We start from the raw sequence: 19,850 nt of genomic DNA, 5'->3' as shown, positions 1-19,850 counted from the left end.
TTTAGCATTTTTTTTATTTGAAGGAAAAATTAGTGAAAACGACAACAAATGACATTTGGTTGCGCTGCAATACAGAGCTACATCTTGAAACTATGTCCAACAAACCTCTGAAAATCTGTTTGAGGACACATTTTTAAATGTAGGGCCAAATATATGCAGTTAACGTTCCTAATTTCTTAGCACCCTACATTCGCTGCCAGCAGACTCTCAACAAATCTGGCTGATAAAGGAGCTGGCAGAGACCCCGCAGGAACAGACGTTAGTGATACAGAGTGAAGCCTGTGGGAATTATTGCTGCTGGTTTTAGACCAGGAGCCTCAGCAAGCGCCTGCACTGAAACGACTTGATTTGTAGCCGCATCGCTCAATTATTCATAGCACTCCCGGCTGCAGCCTCCACACCCTTGCATGAACATTCATGCATATCCATGTTCACATGGGCGGTCATGCTCCCACATGTGCCATTAAGGGACAAGAATGCTGCTCAGAGTTCGCTGATCAAGAGATATGCCGTGCAGAACAGGATTTGAGACAGCCCAGGGTTTCCTCTTCTAGTAGGTTTAAAATATTTTTTTTTTCCTCTCTCAGTAACTTCCTTCCTGTTCTAACTGCCAGTACTCTGAAGTCAGAGTTGAGAGACAGAGGCACCCCGGACAGAGACGTGAACCACATTGAATGTAAGTTGAAATCCTGGGGGGCAGGGGGAGGCTCCAGGTGGGCACCAAGAACAGGCTACAGCCCTTTCCAGTGTATCTTTTTAGAGGGGCAGTTTCTCTTTAAAACAAACTTTATGATAAGAATGTACTCAGAAGCTGCTGAAACAGTTCTGCAAAGAAGGGGAAGTCAGAGCCAGGAATGGTAGCAATGACTCAGGAGGGACGGTGCGGTGAGGGAGGAGGGAGGAGAGAGTACGTGCAGCCCAGGAGACCAAATCCTGAATGTCCTGGACAAGGGGTGCGTGTACAACCCCTGGGGAGTGTCCGGAGGGGGTTCCACCAGGTGGGAGCAGGCAGCTGGCCAGGCTCAGAGGCAAAAAGACTATAGAGCCAAACTGAAACGGATGGTGCTGGAGGATGGCGGGGTGGTGCCCGGGTGGAGATGTGTGGTTTCCTGTTTTTAAGTAGACTTAAAGAGACTGGTTGAAAAGGGGGAAAAAAGTGGTTCAGAGCTGTCAAACATTAAACTGCCTTCCACTAAAGAATGTTCTGGGGATACAAGAGAAATACATAGAGAAAGCCTCCCTGAGAGTCTACAAGGGGATCTAACTATGAGGAGGAAGCACGGTGGATAGAATGCACTGTTATTTACTCCTCAGTCCTACAGGCATAGAATTTCTACCACTCACAAGCACCTCTTGTTAAATTCCTGTGGTGAGATGGGAAGAAAGGTAATTGCTATTGTTGCAAAAAGATAAAAAAATAATAATAATAAAAAGATCTTTACATCTGAGAGAAACATTGAATATTAAAAGCTAGATTCTAGAAAAATCCAAGTGGACCCAGCTAGGACACCTGGCCCATGGGCTTTCAAAATGAACTGGTCTGAGCTTGGCCACCATTAGAAGTGCTTGAGGCATGACCTGAAATACTTGCTTCCTTTTTCAAGGATGTCCCCATCGGCATGTTTTCTAAACAGAGCCTGTAATTAAACTCTAGCTGCAGGGTAACTTGTGGGATGGGATGGATAAACCCTGAGCTGGTCTCCTGTTCAAGGTGGGGGAAGGCGGGCTGTTCTCACAGGAAGTTCCTAAAGTCACCCCTTCCCACAGAGCCCAAGCGCCCCTGAAATCAGGGTTAGCCTGTGGGTTCTCGCTGCAGGAGTGACCACGCAAGGGACATCGAGGGGTCGGTCACAGGCAGGTATCATTCTTGTTGGCCATTGCTTTGCTTTGTTCAATTTACAAGAAAATATCCCTCCCGATCCAGATATGACACAAGCACAGGAAGGAGACCATCTCACCCTTTGGTGAGATGTGTGAAATTCTCAGAGGACGGTTCAGTCCCCATCTGTGCTACACAGACCAATGCCTGGGGAACGACCGTGTCACAGCCAAACCAAACCCGGCTGGCACCTTCCAGGCACTGGAATTTGTCTCTTCCTTGTTTGGGAGAGCAGGAGTTTGCTCTTAGGGAAGCATGCTCCGAGCAGCATCAAGGTTCTGCTTTCAGTGGGAGCTCGGACGGGCAAGGTCAATGTGGCAGGAAAATTGAGGGCCTGGGCCAGTTTGTGGGAGCACAGTAAGTGCCCCAACTTCAGCTCGCAGGAAGAGAGCGGCCCTGGGGAGCAACAAACAGGCCTGGTGTTAGAAATTTTACATTTGAATCCTGGACACAGGGAGGACAGCAAGCCTCGGAAGTGTTAAGTGATTCGACTAAAGTCACACACTGGTATGTGTAGGGGGTGGGGGTGGAGGCACAGCTACAATGCCTCAGAAGGACATTTTAGGAAATGTCCCGTGAGAGCAATTTTCTTTAACCCCACATTCTGAGCATCCTGTTCCTGGGTCGGTGGTATCACCCCCCAGGATTCTAGATTAGAGTCCACACTGGCAAACCCAGAGATGGGTCTCCTGTTGCTACTAAAACTTCAACATCGATTCATTCAATAAGCACTCGATTGCTCTGCGCTGTGCTCCACTCTCTGGTTTCCACAGCCAGAGCTAGTAAAAATTCACGTGCGTTTTCTTAAAGGGACATATTCTAAGCACAAGTGGTTATTTAAAAAAAAAAAAAAAAAGGCTTTACTTCTGTCTAATTTTTCATGCTTTGTTTAAAATGGTAAACGTGTTGAGTTACTACAGTATAGTCTTTTGCCTAATAGTGGCTTCCAATGCAGTTTTCTTTAAAGATTACTTAAAATAAATATTTGTGAAAATGCCTAGCACAGTGACTTCACAAGGTAGACACTGAGAAAAGTTTAAGGAGAATTCAATTCTCCCTCCTTTTGCATATGAATCTGGGTCAGCAGAGTATATATTACTATGAATGCATGGGCAAGAAATAATGTACTATTTCTCCCACCAAAGGAAATGTTCAAGAATTCTGCTTCCAGTAATTTGGACCCTCCTCGAGATTTATTGTAGGTTCGTTGTATCTAACCAGGCCTTGTCCTCTCAGGCACTGGGTTGGTTCTTTTCACACAGCTTTACAGTTTCAGATGTTCTTCCTGGAGCTGAGGTGGTAGTGAGCAGCCCTGAGGATCCCAGAAAGCACCAATTCCTCCGTGGCCCTAGGGAATACGGAGACTCCAGGGAGGACTCCAAAGCGCAGACAGCTCTGAGGTACCAAGGGTAGACTTGGATGCCCTGAATAAACCCAATCACCAAGCAGGCAGCAAAGCAGACCCAAATCCCTGACTAGCTCCGAAATGTGGGCAGTCCTTCAGAGGTGGCCCGACCCTCCACGCCCTGCTCCAGAGCTGCAGCCCCAGATATGAGGAAGCTAGGGCTGAATCAGTCATCGGGGAGTGGAGATGATGGGGATGGGAGGTGTGTGTGTGGGGGGGGGGCGTGCAGGGGGGTTGGAGAATGCTGATGCTTACTTCCATAGGTACTTCTCCGATGGAAATCCCCTCTGTCTGGTACTTCCACATTTCTACGCTCCCCCCCCCCCACCCCTCGTCTCTACCTCTTTTATCTAATATCTGTGGTCTGTGCTTCTAGATGCATGATCTGGCAACTTTGGGACACGAGTCAAGTCCCCACAGTGTTTTGCTCCAGAGTCAGAGGGAATTCTCTCCCTTAGCTGTGCCTTTCTCATCCTTGCAGAGTGACCTCTGGCTTCAATTATGATAGGGAGGAAAAAATAGAATCTAAAATTAAATTGTTCATGTGGAAGTTTTTTTTAAAGAAATAAAATAGTGACAGTCCCATGTTAAGGTTGATTCCGTTAATAAACAATCTTTGTAATTCCCAGGACTTCTTGTCTCTTCTGTACTCCTCAAAGAAACAAAATCTATTTTTAAGGAGGAAGGAGTGGACATGGGCAACACTGCAGATGGAAGGGAAAGCATTTGGTGCCTGGGCAGTCAGTTACCTCTTCATCGGAGCTGAGCAGCAAAGCAGACAGCATTGCAGGGAAGGGAGGAGAGGAAGGGAATGGATAGTTATTGAACATCCACTATTGGTCAGCATTGTCCTAGAACTTTTCATATGTTTTCTCCTTCTCTTCAACCCCATAAAGAAAGACGAGTACTCCCACTTACTGGCGGTAAAACTTGGGCTCAGTGAGGTTAATAACTCGCTTAAATTCTATAATAATTCAAGAGCAAACCACAGTTTGAATCTCTGACCCATCAGACTCAAAGTCCATGCTCCCGGAGACATGAAACTTACCTTTCTCTGAATTTACCAGGTGATTTGTTTCCTCTAAACTCAGAGAGTTTCACCTTTCCTTGCCCTCATATTATTTGGAGCTGCATTAATGAACCAGACAGTGTGCTCTATCCTGAGATTGTTGCCAATTCGTAAGTGTATTTCACTTTCAGTACCTTGGAAATTCCACTGAATCTGCAAATGAAAACATTGATTTGTGCTATGTCATACTCAAGGCATGAGTAACCATCTTAATTTAATTAGGTGTTTTAATTGAGCCGGAAGAAATGATTAAGTCTCCACCTCAGCACATCTAATCCTTGTCATTGTTTCACTGAATAGCAGGCCTGGGAGTGTGACGTTTCCACAGTGAAAACTCATCAGTGTATCGGATTAGTTATACGGAATGTAGAAAATAGAGATAACTCAAACAGTAAGCACATTTAAAAAGCCATAATGTGAAACAGTCCACCTTAACCTCGTTAAATATATATAATTGTTAATTCTCCCTATCACTTTTCTGTGTAAAGAACCAAAGTCAAAGACAACGTCAATGAAACAAGCAAACAAAACCCTGTTCTTTGTGAAACAGTGGGCAAGCTGGAAGGTGTGCAAAGCCCAGCCAGATGTTCTGCTGCTGGGCTGGGTGCTCCCCGACTCCACCTCCACTTCCTCTTTTGCTTTCTCATTGCATAGACTTCTTTACATTAGGGAGCATTAGAATCATTGGACTAAGAAGGGACCTCTGAGACCTTCTAGTGCAAAGACTTCATTTTGCAGAGGGTGAACCTGGAGCTCAGAGGGGTTCAGAGGCTTGCGCGAGGTGACACGGGGCAGAGTTGCACTAAAACCTTCCGTATGTGACACGTCCTTGCTTTGCTAAAGCCATCCCTGCAGAGTGGTGCAAAGAAGCATTTACCTCTGCCTGTGCACCCCGGATGGATTCCCAAAATGACTGACGTGCTTTATAATTTGAGTGTTACTCCTTAATAAAGACAACGGAAACAGCAGAGCGAAGTAGCTAAAGGTCAGACAACCCACACTCTGCCCCTTACACAATATGTCTTCTTGGGCAAGTTATGTACCTGACTCTGTAGAAGAGTTTCCTGCTCTGTAGTGAGGACTGTGTGAGGTAATCCTCATGAAAGCATTTAGCACTGAGAGATAGATAGTATAATGATCATCAACAATAAATTCAATTATTCTTTAGATGATGAGATTAGACAATGGTCTATAGAATTTCCATCAAACTTTGATTTAACTTTAATAAGCACCCGAAAGAAAACTGACATTTGTGGCTAAATATACACAAATACATAGTTTGGGAAATCGTCAGCAAACTATATAAACCATTTATGGCTGGGGTTTGGGAGAATCCAACGTTCCCCAGAGATAAACTGTGAAATTTAAAATGTAGCACCTTTGGGGAATTCACATAAATTTGAAATACAACACAGAGATGTAGTCTCTTACATACTTAGCAACAGAAATAAGGTAACTGAACGCCAACCTCACTGACACTGACTCCAAGTCAGGAGAAACATGCAGATAGAGGCCTTAGAAAAGGAAAGCGCCGAGAGATGGTCTGCACGCACCCCTCACCTCCCAAGATGAGGAAAGAGAGATCCATAGTGGTTGGAACATTTGCTCGGTGAGGTCACAGCTAGTTAGCAGCAACGCCAGAACCAAAACCCATGCGTGATAAGCTTAATTCAGTGAAGAGATAAGAATCCAAAATCAAGTAGATGGACCACAGGACTCGTTTCCTGAAGACCTGCTCCCTGGGCACCTTTGCTCTCAGTCCAGGCTTTGCAGTCATGTTCCCTCAGATGAAGGGGCTTCCTGATATCTCTTCCTGCTTCTATACAGCCAACGTTTTGTGTTCATGAATTTGATCCTTAGCTTGAGGCCAAGTTGTGTCTTTGATCTACCAGGTCTGAGAGAGAAGGAAACTTTCTCAACTCTTTGTTTCATAGGTCATGTTCCTAATCTTGGACTCCAGTGAAGTCTAGGAAGTACCTCAAGGGTCCATGAACCCTGAATTGCATGCACAATTTCATTGGTTTATTCCTTCCTTTTATGAGGACCATGACTTTTATTATATGTTTAAAGAGATCTGTAATCTCCAAAAATCAATCAAACCAGCTGGGCCTTTGTTAGTATGTTTAGATTGTTCATTCTCCAATCCATTTTCCACTTTGTTTTCTTGTTTGTTTCTTTGTTTGTTTTAAACATGTTTTTATTGATTTCAGAGCAGAAGGGAGAGGGAGAGAGAGATTGAAACATTAATAATGAAAGATAATCATTGATTGGCTGCCTCCTGCATGCCTTCCACTGGGGGTCAAGTGTGCCCTTGACCGGAATCTAATCTGGGACCATTTAGTCCACAGGCCAAGGCTCTAACCATTTAGCAAAACTGGCTAGGTCTCTTTCACTTTGAAGAGTAACTTCAGCATTGGTATGTGCTAAAACGGTGTCTTTTGAACAGTAGGTGCTCACCAAATTTTTCTGCCTTTAATTTTGTTTCAAAGGAGCTTTCCCTGAAAACTACTTCTCCAGTTTGTTATTTGCTATAGTAAGACATTTTCATCTTTTTCTAATCAGCTTACCAGAGAGAGCTGGTTTTGGATTATCTCTTTTTCCTATGCTATGTAATTAAACCGAATTATTTTTGTGTGGTCCTGAATGTCCTCCTTTTGACTACAACGAATTCATACAGTAACCCCACATTATCCTCTGCTCTTCTATGTCTTTAAATAAATTGGTGTCTCATTTTTAGAGAACTGATATAAGTCTCATATTTACTAATGAGAAGTTCAAGATCTAGATGACAGATAGATTGGCTTGCCAATGATCATCATACTGAACTGAGGTTAGCAGTTCCTGTCCCAGACCAGATTTTTCTCTGTCTCCATCTCTCTGCTCCTCTCACTCTCTCTCTTATTCTTATTTCAAAATTGATATTCTAGGGTATAGAATTACAATTCCCTGCAGGTTACTGAGATAGCCTTGAGCTAGTTAGAGGCTGGGTGGGAAGTCTAATAGTTAAGGCTTCAAGCAAATGACTTGTTAGAAGCAAACAACAAATTCCAGAAAGGCCTGTCCATGGGGGCTGAGATGCCCTCTTGTGCAGATAGCCTTCCTGATGCTTCATCCACAGGTTTGTTATGTGACCTCCACCCTGAGGATCTGGCCAGGCTTCTGGGTCAGAAGAAGAGAATATGTCTCATCTGATTGGTATCTTCTGGGTTGCTCTTCATCTGCCCCTTAATGATTGTCCTTAAACTATCCACAACCTACAACCTCTATCCACTGCATCCTTCATTGTTTTTCCAATCAGTCCTTTCATTTTCCCTAAGTGTTGTTTGGAATTTGAGCTGAGTTGGTCACTGTGTTTATCGTGCTGTTCTCTAGAAGCTCAGCTTTGAGTGGTGCTAGCTCTTCAGCTGAAGCAAAAGTTGCCATAGGAACAGGCCTACGGGTTTCCTTCCTGTACAGGAAGTGGACCTGGGCATTGCAATACTGTTTGCAGAGTTGATCAAGGCTCGTCGCGTTTGGCTTGTTATTTTACTGGAAGAGAATCAGTGAGTCAAGAGATACCATTTTCTTTCTTTTTTTCTTTTAAAGTTACTTTTATTTATTTATTTATTTATTTATTTATTGGGGGGGGGGGCGCTTTTTTTTTTTTTCTGTTGCCAAGGACAGTGACATTGAAACCAAAAAGCACAACTGATTTTGGCCAGAGGTAACTTTACTGTCAGGGCACCTTACAGGAGTTTGCAGAGTCACTCAGGGTGAGAGGTGACAGGTATTGTCTTACATTGTGCCATTTTGGAGCAATGACACCTTTACCCACAGGCAGAGAAGGAGTTACCCTCAGGGTAGAACTGATAGAAATCAGAAAATGATCTTCTTTCCCAAAATCTCCCTTGTTTGCCCAAATAACTCCAGCTGGAACCTGAAATTCTTCCAGTAGACTTTTTCCCTCTTTATGAGGACACTGCATCTCATCCACCTATGTGAACTTGGGCAATTCTCTTACCCTCTTGGATTGAATTTTCTCAATGATTAAATGAGGGGTTGGAATATGTCATCTCTGAAGTTCATTTCAGCTCTGAAAAGCTCTGACTAAACATGCCTTAAGAGGAATAAATTTTAAGCCTATTCTCCAGTCATTAACACTTAAGCATGAATACTTTTATTAGATCTTTCCTCCTGTTTTTAACACAACATGAGTAAATGTGGATGATGATGGAAGAAGACAGACTCCAGGGTATGCTCAGGAGAGGTCTTGGAGCATAAGGTCACTTGTAATCTGGGGCGGGGTGGGAGGTACTAAAAGGGAAGTGGGTCCAGAAAAGGGAGATCAGTGGAGGGATACAAAAGTCATACCTGCAGTTTTGTCTAGAAAAATTTAGTCCTTTGCTATTTTGTGTCATTTCAGAAGATGATCAGAAGATCTTTAGATATAGAACCTAGTAAATCAACTGATGAATGTTTATAAAATGCTTGAAGTAGTCAAGTGTTATTGAAGATTCAAGAGAAACATAGAGCCTAATACCTGCTCAAGAAATTATTAGCTGTGTTGAGTGGGAACCACTCAGACACCTCAGGCAGGTATCATGGGAGGCCTACGATTTCTCATGAGTTACCTTTGAGGTATTACAGGAGTTTAGGGGAAGAGTCGGTTAATGGAAAGAAGCCAACTTCCTTTGGCAAGCTCTCTACCTGTCTCTTGAAACCATCATATCCAGGATTGTACATGCTGAGAGCTTCGACACTAGCAAGGCTGGCTGGATTTGGAGGACTGTGATAATTTCTATAACTCTTCAAACTGAGGCTATTGGCTCATTATTCAGACCTTCTTGTGCTATTTTGCTTCACTTGGAACATATAATTCACAAACAAACTTTTCTTTTGTCTGTTTAATTCAGTGAATAGGAGGTACTCATTATAATACCAACAAATTCAGACTTGGCAGGAAAAAGACTGGAATGCATTATATTCTTATTTCATGAAATATAATGAGGTGAAATTAGGGGAAAATCTCCTGGAAAATCACAACTACGGAAGTCCATTAGAGCAAAGATAATGCTAACAGCACCCTCACAACTGTTGTTCAGATCCACTGACTTTTGGCTAATGGATTATCATTCTCTCTCTCTCTCTGAAATAGATCAAAATGACTGAAAAGGCACCAGAACCACAACTGGAGGAGGAGGAGGATGACCTGGACGGGAAGCTCAATTATAAGCCCCCACCTCAGAAGTCTCTAAAAGAGCTGCAGGAGATGGACAAAGATGACGAAAGTCTAACTAAGTACAAGAAAACGCTCCTGGGGGATGGCCCTGTGGTAGTAGGTGTGTGTATGGGGATGGGGGTCAGGTGGAGGGTCCCAGAGAAGACATACATTTCAGCTACTCAGCAGCAGGGCAAAGGAAAGCGTAGCAAGTGCCTCCAGGGTTAAATGAATGAATCACGATCTATATGTGAATAAAGTGATGGACTGCATAATTAAGTCTTCTTTGCAGAAGAGTTGCAAGTTAGCATTGAAACAAGAAGAGATAACACATGGGGAGGATTTAGAAAGAATTTCAGTTTACCATTTAGAATTGTATTCTCTCCATTCTCACATTTTCTATGTCTTCTCGTTCTCCTTCATACTCCTTACCTAACCATTCATCACTTCCACATACGCTGTAGCAGACTAAGACATGGCCCAAAGAGATGAATGAACATTTCCCAACTAGCAGAGTACCTCACCCACAATCACTCAGAAAATATTTGCTGTTTATAATTAGGACCTACAAGTGCCCAAAGCGGAGAATAGCATCGCTGTAATTTATAAGGCCATTGTGATGAAGCATGGTAAACCTACCATTTCCACTTCTATTTCTACTTCAGATCAAGTTCTCACCTTTCTTTTTCTGTTCTTCCTCTCCTATTTGAAATGCGCGCGCACACACACACACACACACACACACACACACACACACACACAATACATGTCTCTTCCCTATGCTTACATTTCCTTTTGAATCCTGCAGATCCCAAAGCCCCCAATGTCACTGTCACCCGCCTTACCCTGGTTTGTGAGAGTGCTCCAGGACCAATCACCATGGACCTCACTGGTAAGTGGACACATCTGTGCTGTTCAAAGGGAGCTAATGAAATCACTGGAAAAACTTTCTCTTTGTCCCCTACCCCAGAAAAAGGAAACTTGTAAGGTGACCCCCTGAGATACACGTTCTGGGACCAGTTCACAAATCCCTGCTCTCGGGGAACACAGCATCGACCATGCTTCGTGACAGCCAGCCTCTGTCTCTAATTGAAGAGAGTGCAGGGATAGGTGCTGGATATATTTACTTGAATCGGGTTTACTTCGGGTTTTTATCTGCACATGATAGCAGAATGTCTAGGGAAATTACTAAAAGGATGGAAACATTAAGAAGCTGTATGCTTCTGGAGTTGTAATATTTGCACAATCTAAATGTCAGAGACAGTATTGATCTTATAGCAGCTATAACTTGCAGGAAAGCGAGAAGCAATCTAAGACCTCCTGAATAATGCTAGGAATTCCACTGCCAAATACATATTATTTTAACTTAAAGCTCTGATTCTTTTAAATAAGCAACTCCCCAACCCCTCAAAAATATGTACAGATTAAGATGTTATTTTCTTCCACTTTACTGTAAACCAGAATCAAGGCCTTTCCCGAGACTTGAGCAGAGGAGAGGCTGGGAAGGCGGTTATTAGGGGGAGAGTGGGCATCTGAGAGAAATAAGAAAAGGGCCACAGAGCTAGGAGGTTGGATGAGTAAAGGCACGTCTTTAATGAAAAGAAAAAAAGTATCGCCAGATTTAAAAAGTGAACCCTTGAGACTGAGCAATGCATGGCTCTCGAACAGGGAGGCTTAGCAGCAAAGTAGTTCCCCTCTCACAGAACATACCCACTCTTTGCCTTATATGGGCTTTTTTTTGTCAGAGGGAGGAAATCAGAGGCTGAGTAGATACTTCCTCTTCAACTGAAATCCTTAGAGCAGACACACAAATTCAACTACCCCCACGGTCTAGCGTCTCTCCAGGAGAGACACGCGCGTTCTCTCTCTCTCTCTCTCTCTCTCTCTCTCTCTCTCTCTCTCTCACTGAAACTCGGGCCTCTTCCTGTATGCAATTGTGTAATGTGACCAGGTACAACTGTCATTTTGTAAGATAAGGCCTGATTGAGTGCTAAGGAAACTTGTTCTTTTTTGAAGGGCTTGCTTGATGTTATTACAGGGAAGAGTTGGTCCCTTGTCCCTTTTCCCAGCACCAGAAAACCCAAATTTGGTTTTCTGTCACCAAGAAGCTACTGAGGTGAATCGCAGATATACTGTATATAGAGTGCTGGTACCAGCCTGTGCATGAAGCATGTGCACAGAGCAGTGCAAAACACACACACGTTCACTCCTCAGTGTCCAAGGATACAGATCCACATCGGGAGAATTACAGACAAGGATTATCTTCTTACCGGGGTGCAGGGATAAGGGCAGATCCCAGTTTTATGGAGTCCGAAGCTTTTACGACTTAAGTGTCTCTCCTTAAGAAAAATAATATGAAATTGCAAATGCAAATGCAAAATTAAGTACAAAAGCAAGCATATATTTAGAATGATAAAAAGGAATCAAAACAAGTACATCTTTAAAAGCTAGAAAATGCCACAAACATGACCAAATCAAAAAAAATACAAGTAGCTGGTATTCTTACACTTCTCCTATATTTCTTTATTTGGGGTGTAGGGGCATATTCTTTAATTCTTTAATCATTTTTTTTTGTTTGGTTACGTGTATGCAATATCATGTTCAATAGAGAGACTAGAGAGATAGTCCAGTCTGTCCTCTAGGGTGGTTGATTAAAACTTGTTTTCTATTATTGAACAATTATAAAAGACATTTTTGTATATAACTCATTACTGGTAATGCTTCGTATCTTCTCAGGGCTGTTGTCAAACTAAAACACATTTCTTTCATTTCTGCCTGCAAGATTTCAGGCATTTCAAGTGTGCGTGTGCACAGCCACTAATCTCAAATATCCTTAGAGTTGAGGGCCATGTAGACCATGTTGCTCTGATGGGCCCAGCAAATAGCTCTAGAGCTTGAACTTCATCAACTTTTGTACCTCCTTCTGAGGAGAATAAACTGTTTCTAAATCCACTTCCACAGGGGATCTCGAAGCCCTCAAAAAAGAAACTTTTGTGCTAAAGGAAGGTGTTGAATACAGAGTGAAAATTTGCTTCAAAGTAAGTATCTTGCCCTACATGTTTGACAAAGTTTAAATCCTTACTATATTCAAAGAAAGAAAAAAATCAAATTTCTTGCATTATCATGTTGGCAAACTTTGTTTTCTTTTTTTCCCCTGGAGATAGATTTTCTTCTCCCCAACTCTGGGCTCCACCCATTGAGACACACCCTTTCCTCCTGCCTTTTCCCAAGCAGAACCTCCTCCATTGATTACTTAAGCCAATGGGATCCCTCTCTCTGTGAACTCCTAATACTCCCATCCATAAGTCACACACCGCTTTGTATTGTACCATGTATGTCATTTCTCCCCTATACTGCCTAAGCACCTTGAGATAGGGAGAGATTTTATATCCCTTCTTTGCAACAATTCACACAAAACTTTGTAAATGGTACATATTTAGTGAATATTTATTGAGAGATAGATGAGTGAATTAATTAATGGGAAAAGAAAATAGAACAGCTCTAATTGCTCAATAATTATATAAACCCAGGGAGTATGGGCCTTGATAAGTAACTGGAAATTACAATTTAGTTGTGGAGCAGGTAAGCACAAAACTGAATAGGAGCTAAACTGACATATAATAAGTACATGTCCCAGTGAGCAGCCAAATCAAGGAGAAAAATAACCTTGACTTTGAAAACAAATAAGTCAGAAATTCATTGTTTGTTCTCAATTGCTTATATTTGCCTTGGTTGCCCTCATTCCCACCCAGTCATACCCTCCAGGGCCTGGGCTCCACCAGGGAAAGCCCCACCTCCTTCTTTATTTGCGCACCAGGCCCTTCCTGCCCCTGGGTGCAGGGTGTGACTGGGGCCCATGAACAATCACTCTCCACCACATACAAATATGCCTCAAAATAGTTTCATTCTGAAAATATGTGTCAATGCCTACCCTATAATAGGCACTGAGCTACGGTTCACTCCCTGGTTTCCTGTAGTACTATTTATTACTAATGCACCTGAGAGTTTGGTAAGGCATTGTATCTAAACGTGCCTAGAATAGGTTACACAGTAGTCCAATTTAAAATATATATATATATTTTTTAATTGACTTCAGAGAGGAAGGGAGAGGGAGAGGGAGATAGAAATATCAATGATGAGAGAATCATTGATCAGCTGCCTCCTGCATGCCCCACTGGAATTGAACTGTGACCTCCTGATTCAGAGGTTGATGCTCAACCATTGAGCAACACCGGCTGGGCATTTCAATTTTTAATCATTAACACTACTGTCTTAATCTGTCAATTTAGTAAGCCAGTTTTTACCACATGAAATGAATCATGACAGGTAAATGGTGATGTGAATGAGATGAGAAAGAAAGGTGTGGAGCATGCGCTTCTGCTCTGTGGGGAGACCAAGGAGGAAACCGGTGGTGGGGGCCTCAGTAGTCAGGGCTACACATTAAGGTGATGGAGGGGGAGGACACAAAAAGGGGCTCTCAACTCCCATCCACCTCAGGGGTGTGGCCTTGTCTCTAGAGGTAACCCCCATGAAGTTGGACCACCCTGTGGTCATCCCAGCATGGAACTCCAGTTAGAAGGAATACCAGTTCAAAATGAAAAATAATAGAAAAGCAATTTAAGCCCTAGCTGGTTTTGCTCAGTAGATAGAGCATTGGCTTGCAGACCAAAGGGTCCCAGGTTTGATTCTGCTCAAGGGCAGGTACCTTGGTTGCAGGCTCCTCCACTGCCCCGGCCCTGGTTGGGGCTCATGCAGGAGTCAACTTAATCCATGTGTTTCTCTCACATCAATGTTTCTCTCTGTCTGTCCCTCTCCCTTCCACTCTCCCTAAAAATCAATGGAAAAGTTATCCTCAGGTGAGGATTAACAAAAAATAAATAAATAAAAATAAAAAGCAATTTAACTCTATGCTGATGTCTCTTGAAGAAGGTCCAAGAAACTTTGCATGTATATATAACACCAGCAACATTTCCTGAAACCCTCTTTTTTTATGTCTCTTAGTTGCTCTCGGTGTTCTTCTCTTTCTTCCCCAAAACTTTACAACACTCTTCCAAAATTTGGCCTGTGATGATTCTTTTAGTTTCTGCTTTTCTTTCTTCTGGCTCCTAAGGAAATGTAGTATGTCTGACTTCCACAGCTCTCACTTCCATTCGCATCCCCAAGGCTTCTTCGTCCTGGTGTGGAGAGACATGGGGAAGGGCGTCCAGACAGAAGAAGGGAATACCAGGAATATTCATACTTTTTTATCCATATCAAACATTAAATGGACATTTTATGAAGCAGTAGAAAAATATGAAACTCTTTGTTTTGAAGTCCTTATTTCTATGCCACCATCATTTTTAGGTCTTATTTCTACCAGATCAATTTCCCATGAGGCCTAAGGGACTGGCTTAGAGGCTTCTAGAAAGATCCATTCATTTTCCCTATTCCTATGAGCCACATGTGGGAGTCAGAAAGGTTGGGTTTTGTTATATCACAATTTCTTCAGCATGTTTCCATTTTACCTGCTTTTGATAGATTTATACGACAGATTTTACTGAGTGACAGTCTAGAACCTAAGCTGACAGTATTCACTGCAATGCTACCTCATTACAAACAATGAAGCACTGAGAGATTGATTTCATTATCCTGTCCAAAACAAAAAGGGAGCCATAATTATTTTTGGGGAGAAATTATTCAACGATGCTTAAATTCTTCATATCGATGAACAATTAACCAAGCCTTCCAGCTAATGACGCAATGACCAATTTAATTTGTTTGTATAAACATGATCACCATATAAAATTAACAGACAACCCAGTTCAGTCTGAGGTAAAATGACTAATGGAAAAATGAAGTAATTGGACTGTTTATATTTTCATTCTGCCTTAGTGAATTTTCTTTGAAAGGCTTGGGAAAGTGTCACCACCTCAGACAACGTCTGAAAATGACAGACATCCAAAATACTTGCCAGACACCAGTGGCTTTTACCCATTATTTATCTATAGGGAGGATGCTTTCCTGTGGCCCATCTTTTCAGCTCAAGACCTCGAGTTATACTTACATTACAGGAACAACCACCCCCTAGACTTGATTTTCCATTACACCTCTTCTCCTTGTTGTTTGGTTTTCATGGGCTAGGTGGATCATTTCTCAGGTTGGGATTTTCATGTATTTACATAATATTTTCCATTGGTAGCATTGTAACCTTTCCTAATATGAGGACATTCTTCTGGCTAGTAGAATCAGGGAGAGGGAGCTCAAGACCATTCTTTGGACCATAGAGGAAGGAGAAATGTAATGAAGAATATTGAGACGGTGTTTTAATTAACTACCCCCCTTCCCAAGCCCCAAAATCAGTCTTCAATGATTAAAACCAGATTGGCAACACTGAGTCTTGTGAACTCCTCTCTCCAACCTCTGCCACTCCACCACGCTAAATGATAATAGTAACACTTACTCTGAACTCAATCTTCAGTCTTCTTATGCTCAGAGAAGACAGCTAGGTAGGATCAGGCTAGATAATGAGGAAAAATGAAAGAGCCCCTTTAATCTGAATTGCTTGGGTCCTTCCCACCTACAGGTGAACAGAGATATTGTGTCAGGCCTGAAATATGTTCAGCACACCTACCGGACTGGGGTGAAAGGTAAGTGACCTACACTTTACACTGTCCCCAAATCTGCTTCTCACTGATACTTAAAGTTCTGGTTATTAGCAAGTTTTAGGCATGAACTCATTTAAGAATCTGATAAAAAGCTGTGGACTCTCACCCTAGGCAAAGGCACACATATACCTTTGACCTAGATGTTAATGGCAAGCCCTACGTTCAGGAGACATAGTTTAGACTGAGTCAGTCACTCACCTTCGGCATTCAGCTTCTGGAATTCGACTTTATTGCTCATAAATGGAAAGAGTAACAAGATAAGATTGAATAAAATAAAGTACATAAAAGTACTCTCAAAAGTAAATAAATAAAGCAGTTCACAGGTATAAAACCTGAGTGTCAAAGAAATCCAAAACAGAAAAGAAGGAAAGACTTACCCACTGGCATTTTGTGTTTAATGGGAATGAGAGTTGGTGGAGTGGCGGAGGGGTGAGGTGGGGGGAGTGGGGAGGGCAGTGTTTAATTTCCTAAACAAGCAAAGAAAAAAATTATTTCTGGAATTGAGAAAAGCTGTCTAATAGAAACAACTAATATAGCATTACTTAATTGGCAGTCATTCTTGACAAGTTGTACCTAAACTGTACATGCTTTGGGAACCTGTCCTCAGATCTCTTCCATGAGTATGGGCTGGGGGAAATGAAGAGTGAAAACCTGATGGGAGCACACTGACAGTCCTTTTCTACCTTAGGGCTCTCTTCCCACAGAGGTGTGAAACAGTAATGCATCCATCCCACCAAGTCCATAAACAAGGGAGAGAGAGGAATTGTCTGATAAATCTGCATACCATAGAGAACCACTCAGTTACTCAGATCCCACAGAAGATTGTTGACCTGAAAGATTTTAATTGGTCTTTCCAATACCTAATCTCATGAAAAATATAGTTCAGTTTCTCATTTTCTTTTGGGCATGAAGACTATGTTGCCTCACTGAGGGGAGAGGGCTAGGATGTGTCTGTAGCTATTCCTTTAGACTTATTCACAACACTTAACAGCTAACTAAACTTTGCCTGCCTGCCTACCTACCTACCTAACTACCTACCTGTATTTACACTTTCTAATTCCCTACTTATTCATATACATTCCAGTTATTCACCTATTAATAATGTTAGTTAGCTATTTTCACCATTTGTCCCAATTCTTACTTTTTAAAAACTTTATCTTTATTGTTGAAGGTATTACAGATGTCCCCTTTTTCCCTCCATTGACCCCCCTCTATTTGCTCCCATCCGAGAAATGTTTAAGGGACTGCTGTAATAAGCATAAAGAATAAAAATGGCAATAAATAAATACCTATCAATAATAACCTTAAATGTAAATGGATTAAATGTTCTAATCAAAAGACAGGGTGCCTAAATGGATAAGAAAACCAATTCTTACTTTTTTAAATCAAATTATTGATTTTCCCCTTGCATTCAAATTATTCTACCCATGATTTCTGTTCATTCTTGTCACCAGCTGTTATCTTATCTGCCCCAATTGATGTGTTTATTAAATGATAGTCTGTAGATAAATGATCCTTGAAGTTCATTATATAAAAAAGAAATGGAGGCCCAAAATATTATGACTTAGAAAAGAACTCAGGTCTCAACTAGTTTGAATTTTTTTGGTTGAGATATAATTGACATATAACATTGTTTTAGTTTTAGTTGTACAGCATAATGACTTGATATATGTATATATTATAAAATGATTACCATAATAAGTTTAGTTAACATCCATCAACACACAAAGTAATAATTTTTTTCTTGTAATGAGATCTTCTTAAGATCTACTCCCTTAGCAACTTTCAAACATACAGTATGATATTATTAACAACTAGAGGCTCAGTGCATGAAATTCATGCTCAGGGTTTGGGGGAGTCCTTTAGCCCGGTGTGCACCCTCTCCAAATCCGGGACCCCTCAGAGAATGTCCGACTGCCTCTCCCAATCTGGGATCACTGGCTTCTAACCACTTGCCTGCCTGCCTGATTGCCCCTAACCACCTCTGCCTGCCTGCCTGATCGCCCCTAACTGCTCCCCTACCGGCCTGACTGCCTCTGCCTTGCCCCACACTTGGGACCCAGGATTCCCTCCTCCGGCCAGTTGCAGGCACCCAGGACCCGGGGTTCCCTCCCTCTTGCCGGCCGCAGGCACCCAAAATCCAGGCTGGCTTCGCCCGGCCGGCCACAGCCACAGGGGACCGTGGGTGGGTGGCTTTGCCAGGCCGCAGCTGCAGGTCCCTGGGACTGCGGGGCGGGTGGCTGGTCCCTCTCCCAGGCCACAGGTGCAGGCACTGGTGCCCGGGACCGCGGGGTGGGCAGCTTGTCCCTCTCCCAGGCTGCAACCTGGCTGGACCCCATTCCTCTCTTGCGAGCTCATTTGTGCCTGGCTGGTCCCCATTCCTCTCTCCCCAGTGTTGAGTGTCTGAGCAGTTCCAGTGTAAGGGCGTGAGGGCATGAGTTCATGATAACCATTTGCATATTAGCTCTTTATTATATAGGATAGTCACCATGCTGTACATTACATTCCCAGGACTTAATTACCTCATAAGTGGAATTTTATACCTTTTGACTACCTGGGACTTTTTTTATGGTATAATCTGCTACATCTCCATAAAAACATTCTCCATCTCCATTGATTTAGGGCACTGATTCCGCAATTTTTCTGATACTCAGAATCAGCTATTTTTCAAAAACACTGATTCTAGGGATCCACAGCAGGTTACTTAACCATAGTCTTTGGGTCAAAGGAAACTGGAGTATTAAAAGGCACTCAAATAAAAAATATTTTTTAAAGAAAAAAAACAAAAAAGGTGTCCAGGTAAACCTGATGTTTAGCCAGGCTTGGACACCATTGCTCTTGGCTTTGATCCCTGTAAGCAGTGCTTCAAGTTCTCCAGTCCGCAGTGTTTGTTTTTCTCTCTCAGACGCTTGCCCTAACGAACTTTCCTTTCTTCCCAGTGGATAAGGCCACATTTATGGTTGGCAGCTACGGGCCTCGGCCAGAAGAGTATGAGTTCCTGACTCCGATTGAGGAGGCTCCCAAAGGCATGCTGGCCCGAGGCACCTACCACAACAAGTCCTTCTTCACCGATGATGACAAGCACGACCACCTCACCTGGGAGTGGAACCTGTCCATTAAGAAGGAGTGGACAGAATGAGCACATCTGCCCATCCCTGTCCCTGCCCTGCCATCTGGAAGAACCCTCTACATCATGTTCACCGCCTGTCCTCCCCCCTCATCACAGCTGGGCCCCTTCCCCAACACCCCTCACATCCTCTTGTTGATGCATCTTCTCCCTCTCTCTCTCTCTTAGAGTGATCCCTAACACTGGACGCTTAAAGCCCAGGCTTTAATCCTGCCCACTCTGATCCCCCACCATGGCCAGATCTTCGAAGTTCTGTTCCTCAATGCACCATCGTGAAATATTTCTTCTCTTATTCCCATTTGAGGAGTGAGAGGCCAGGAATCACTAACCACCCTTTTGCCTTGGGTTCCAGTGCTCATTCCCACCCCTGGATTGTTCTGTGGTTGCTGCTGGCTCAGTGAACGTCCCTAGCCACATTCCCTGCCACGTGGGTTCTTCTTTTCTGGGAGACACTTAAACAGCACAAGAGAGTGAGAATAAAGCAATTATATGACCTGACTGAGACTCTCATTTCCCTGCTTTCTTCATT

General features: G+C 42.8%; 1 protein-coding gene across 1 annotated transcript; it reads left to right on the top strand.

Moving 5' to 3' along the window:
• Positions 1–463: 463 nt before the first annotated feature.
• Positions 464–19,819, top strand: ARHGDIB (Rho GDP dissociation inhibitor beta). Its single transcript, XM_079773913.1, has 6 exons — positions 464–676; positions 9,488–9,671; positions 10,359–10,442; positions 12,512–12,588; positions 16,113–16,176; positions 19,134–19,819. The coding sequence occupies exons 2-6, from the start codon at positions 9,494–9,496 to the stop codon at positions 19,331–19,333; spliced, it is 603 nt and encodes a 200-aa protein (XP_079630039.1). The 5' UTR covers positions 464–676; positions 9,488–9,493; the 3' UTR covers positions 19,334–19,819.
• Positions 19,820–19,850: the final 31 nt, after the last annotated feature.

This window comes from Cnephaeus nilssonii (genome assembly GCF_951640355.1).
Source record: "Cnephaeus nilssonii genome assembly, chromosome: 6".
Classification (NCBI taxonomy): Eukaryota; Metazoa; Chordata; class Mammalia; order Chiroptera; family Vespertilionidae; genus Cnephaeus; species Cnephaeus nilssonii.
This window is presented reverse-complemented; position numbering and strand designations above follow the sequence as displayed.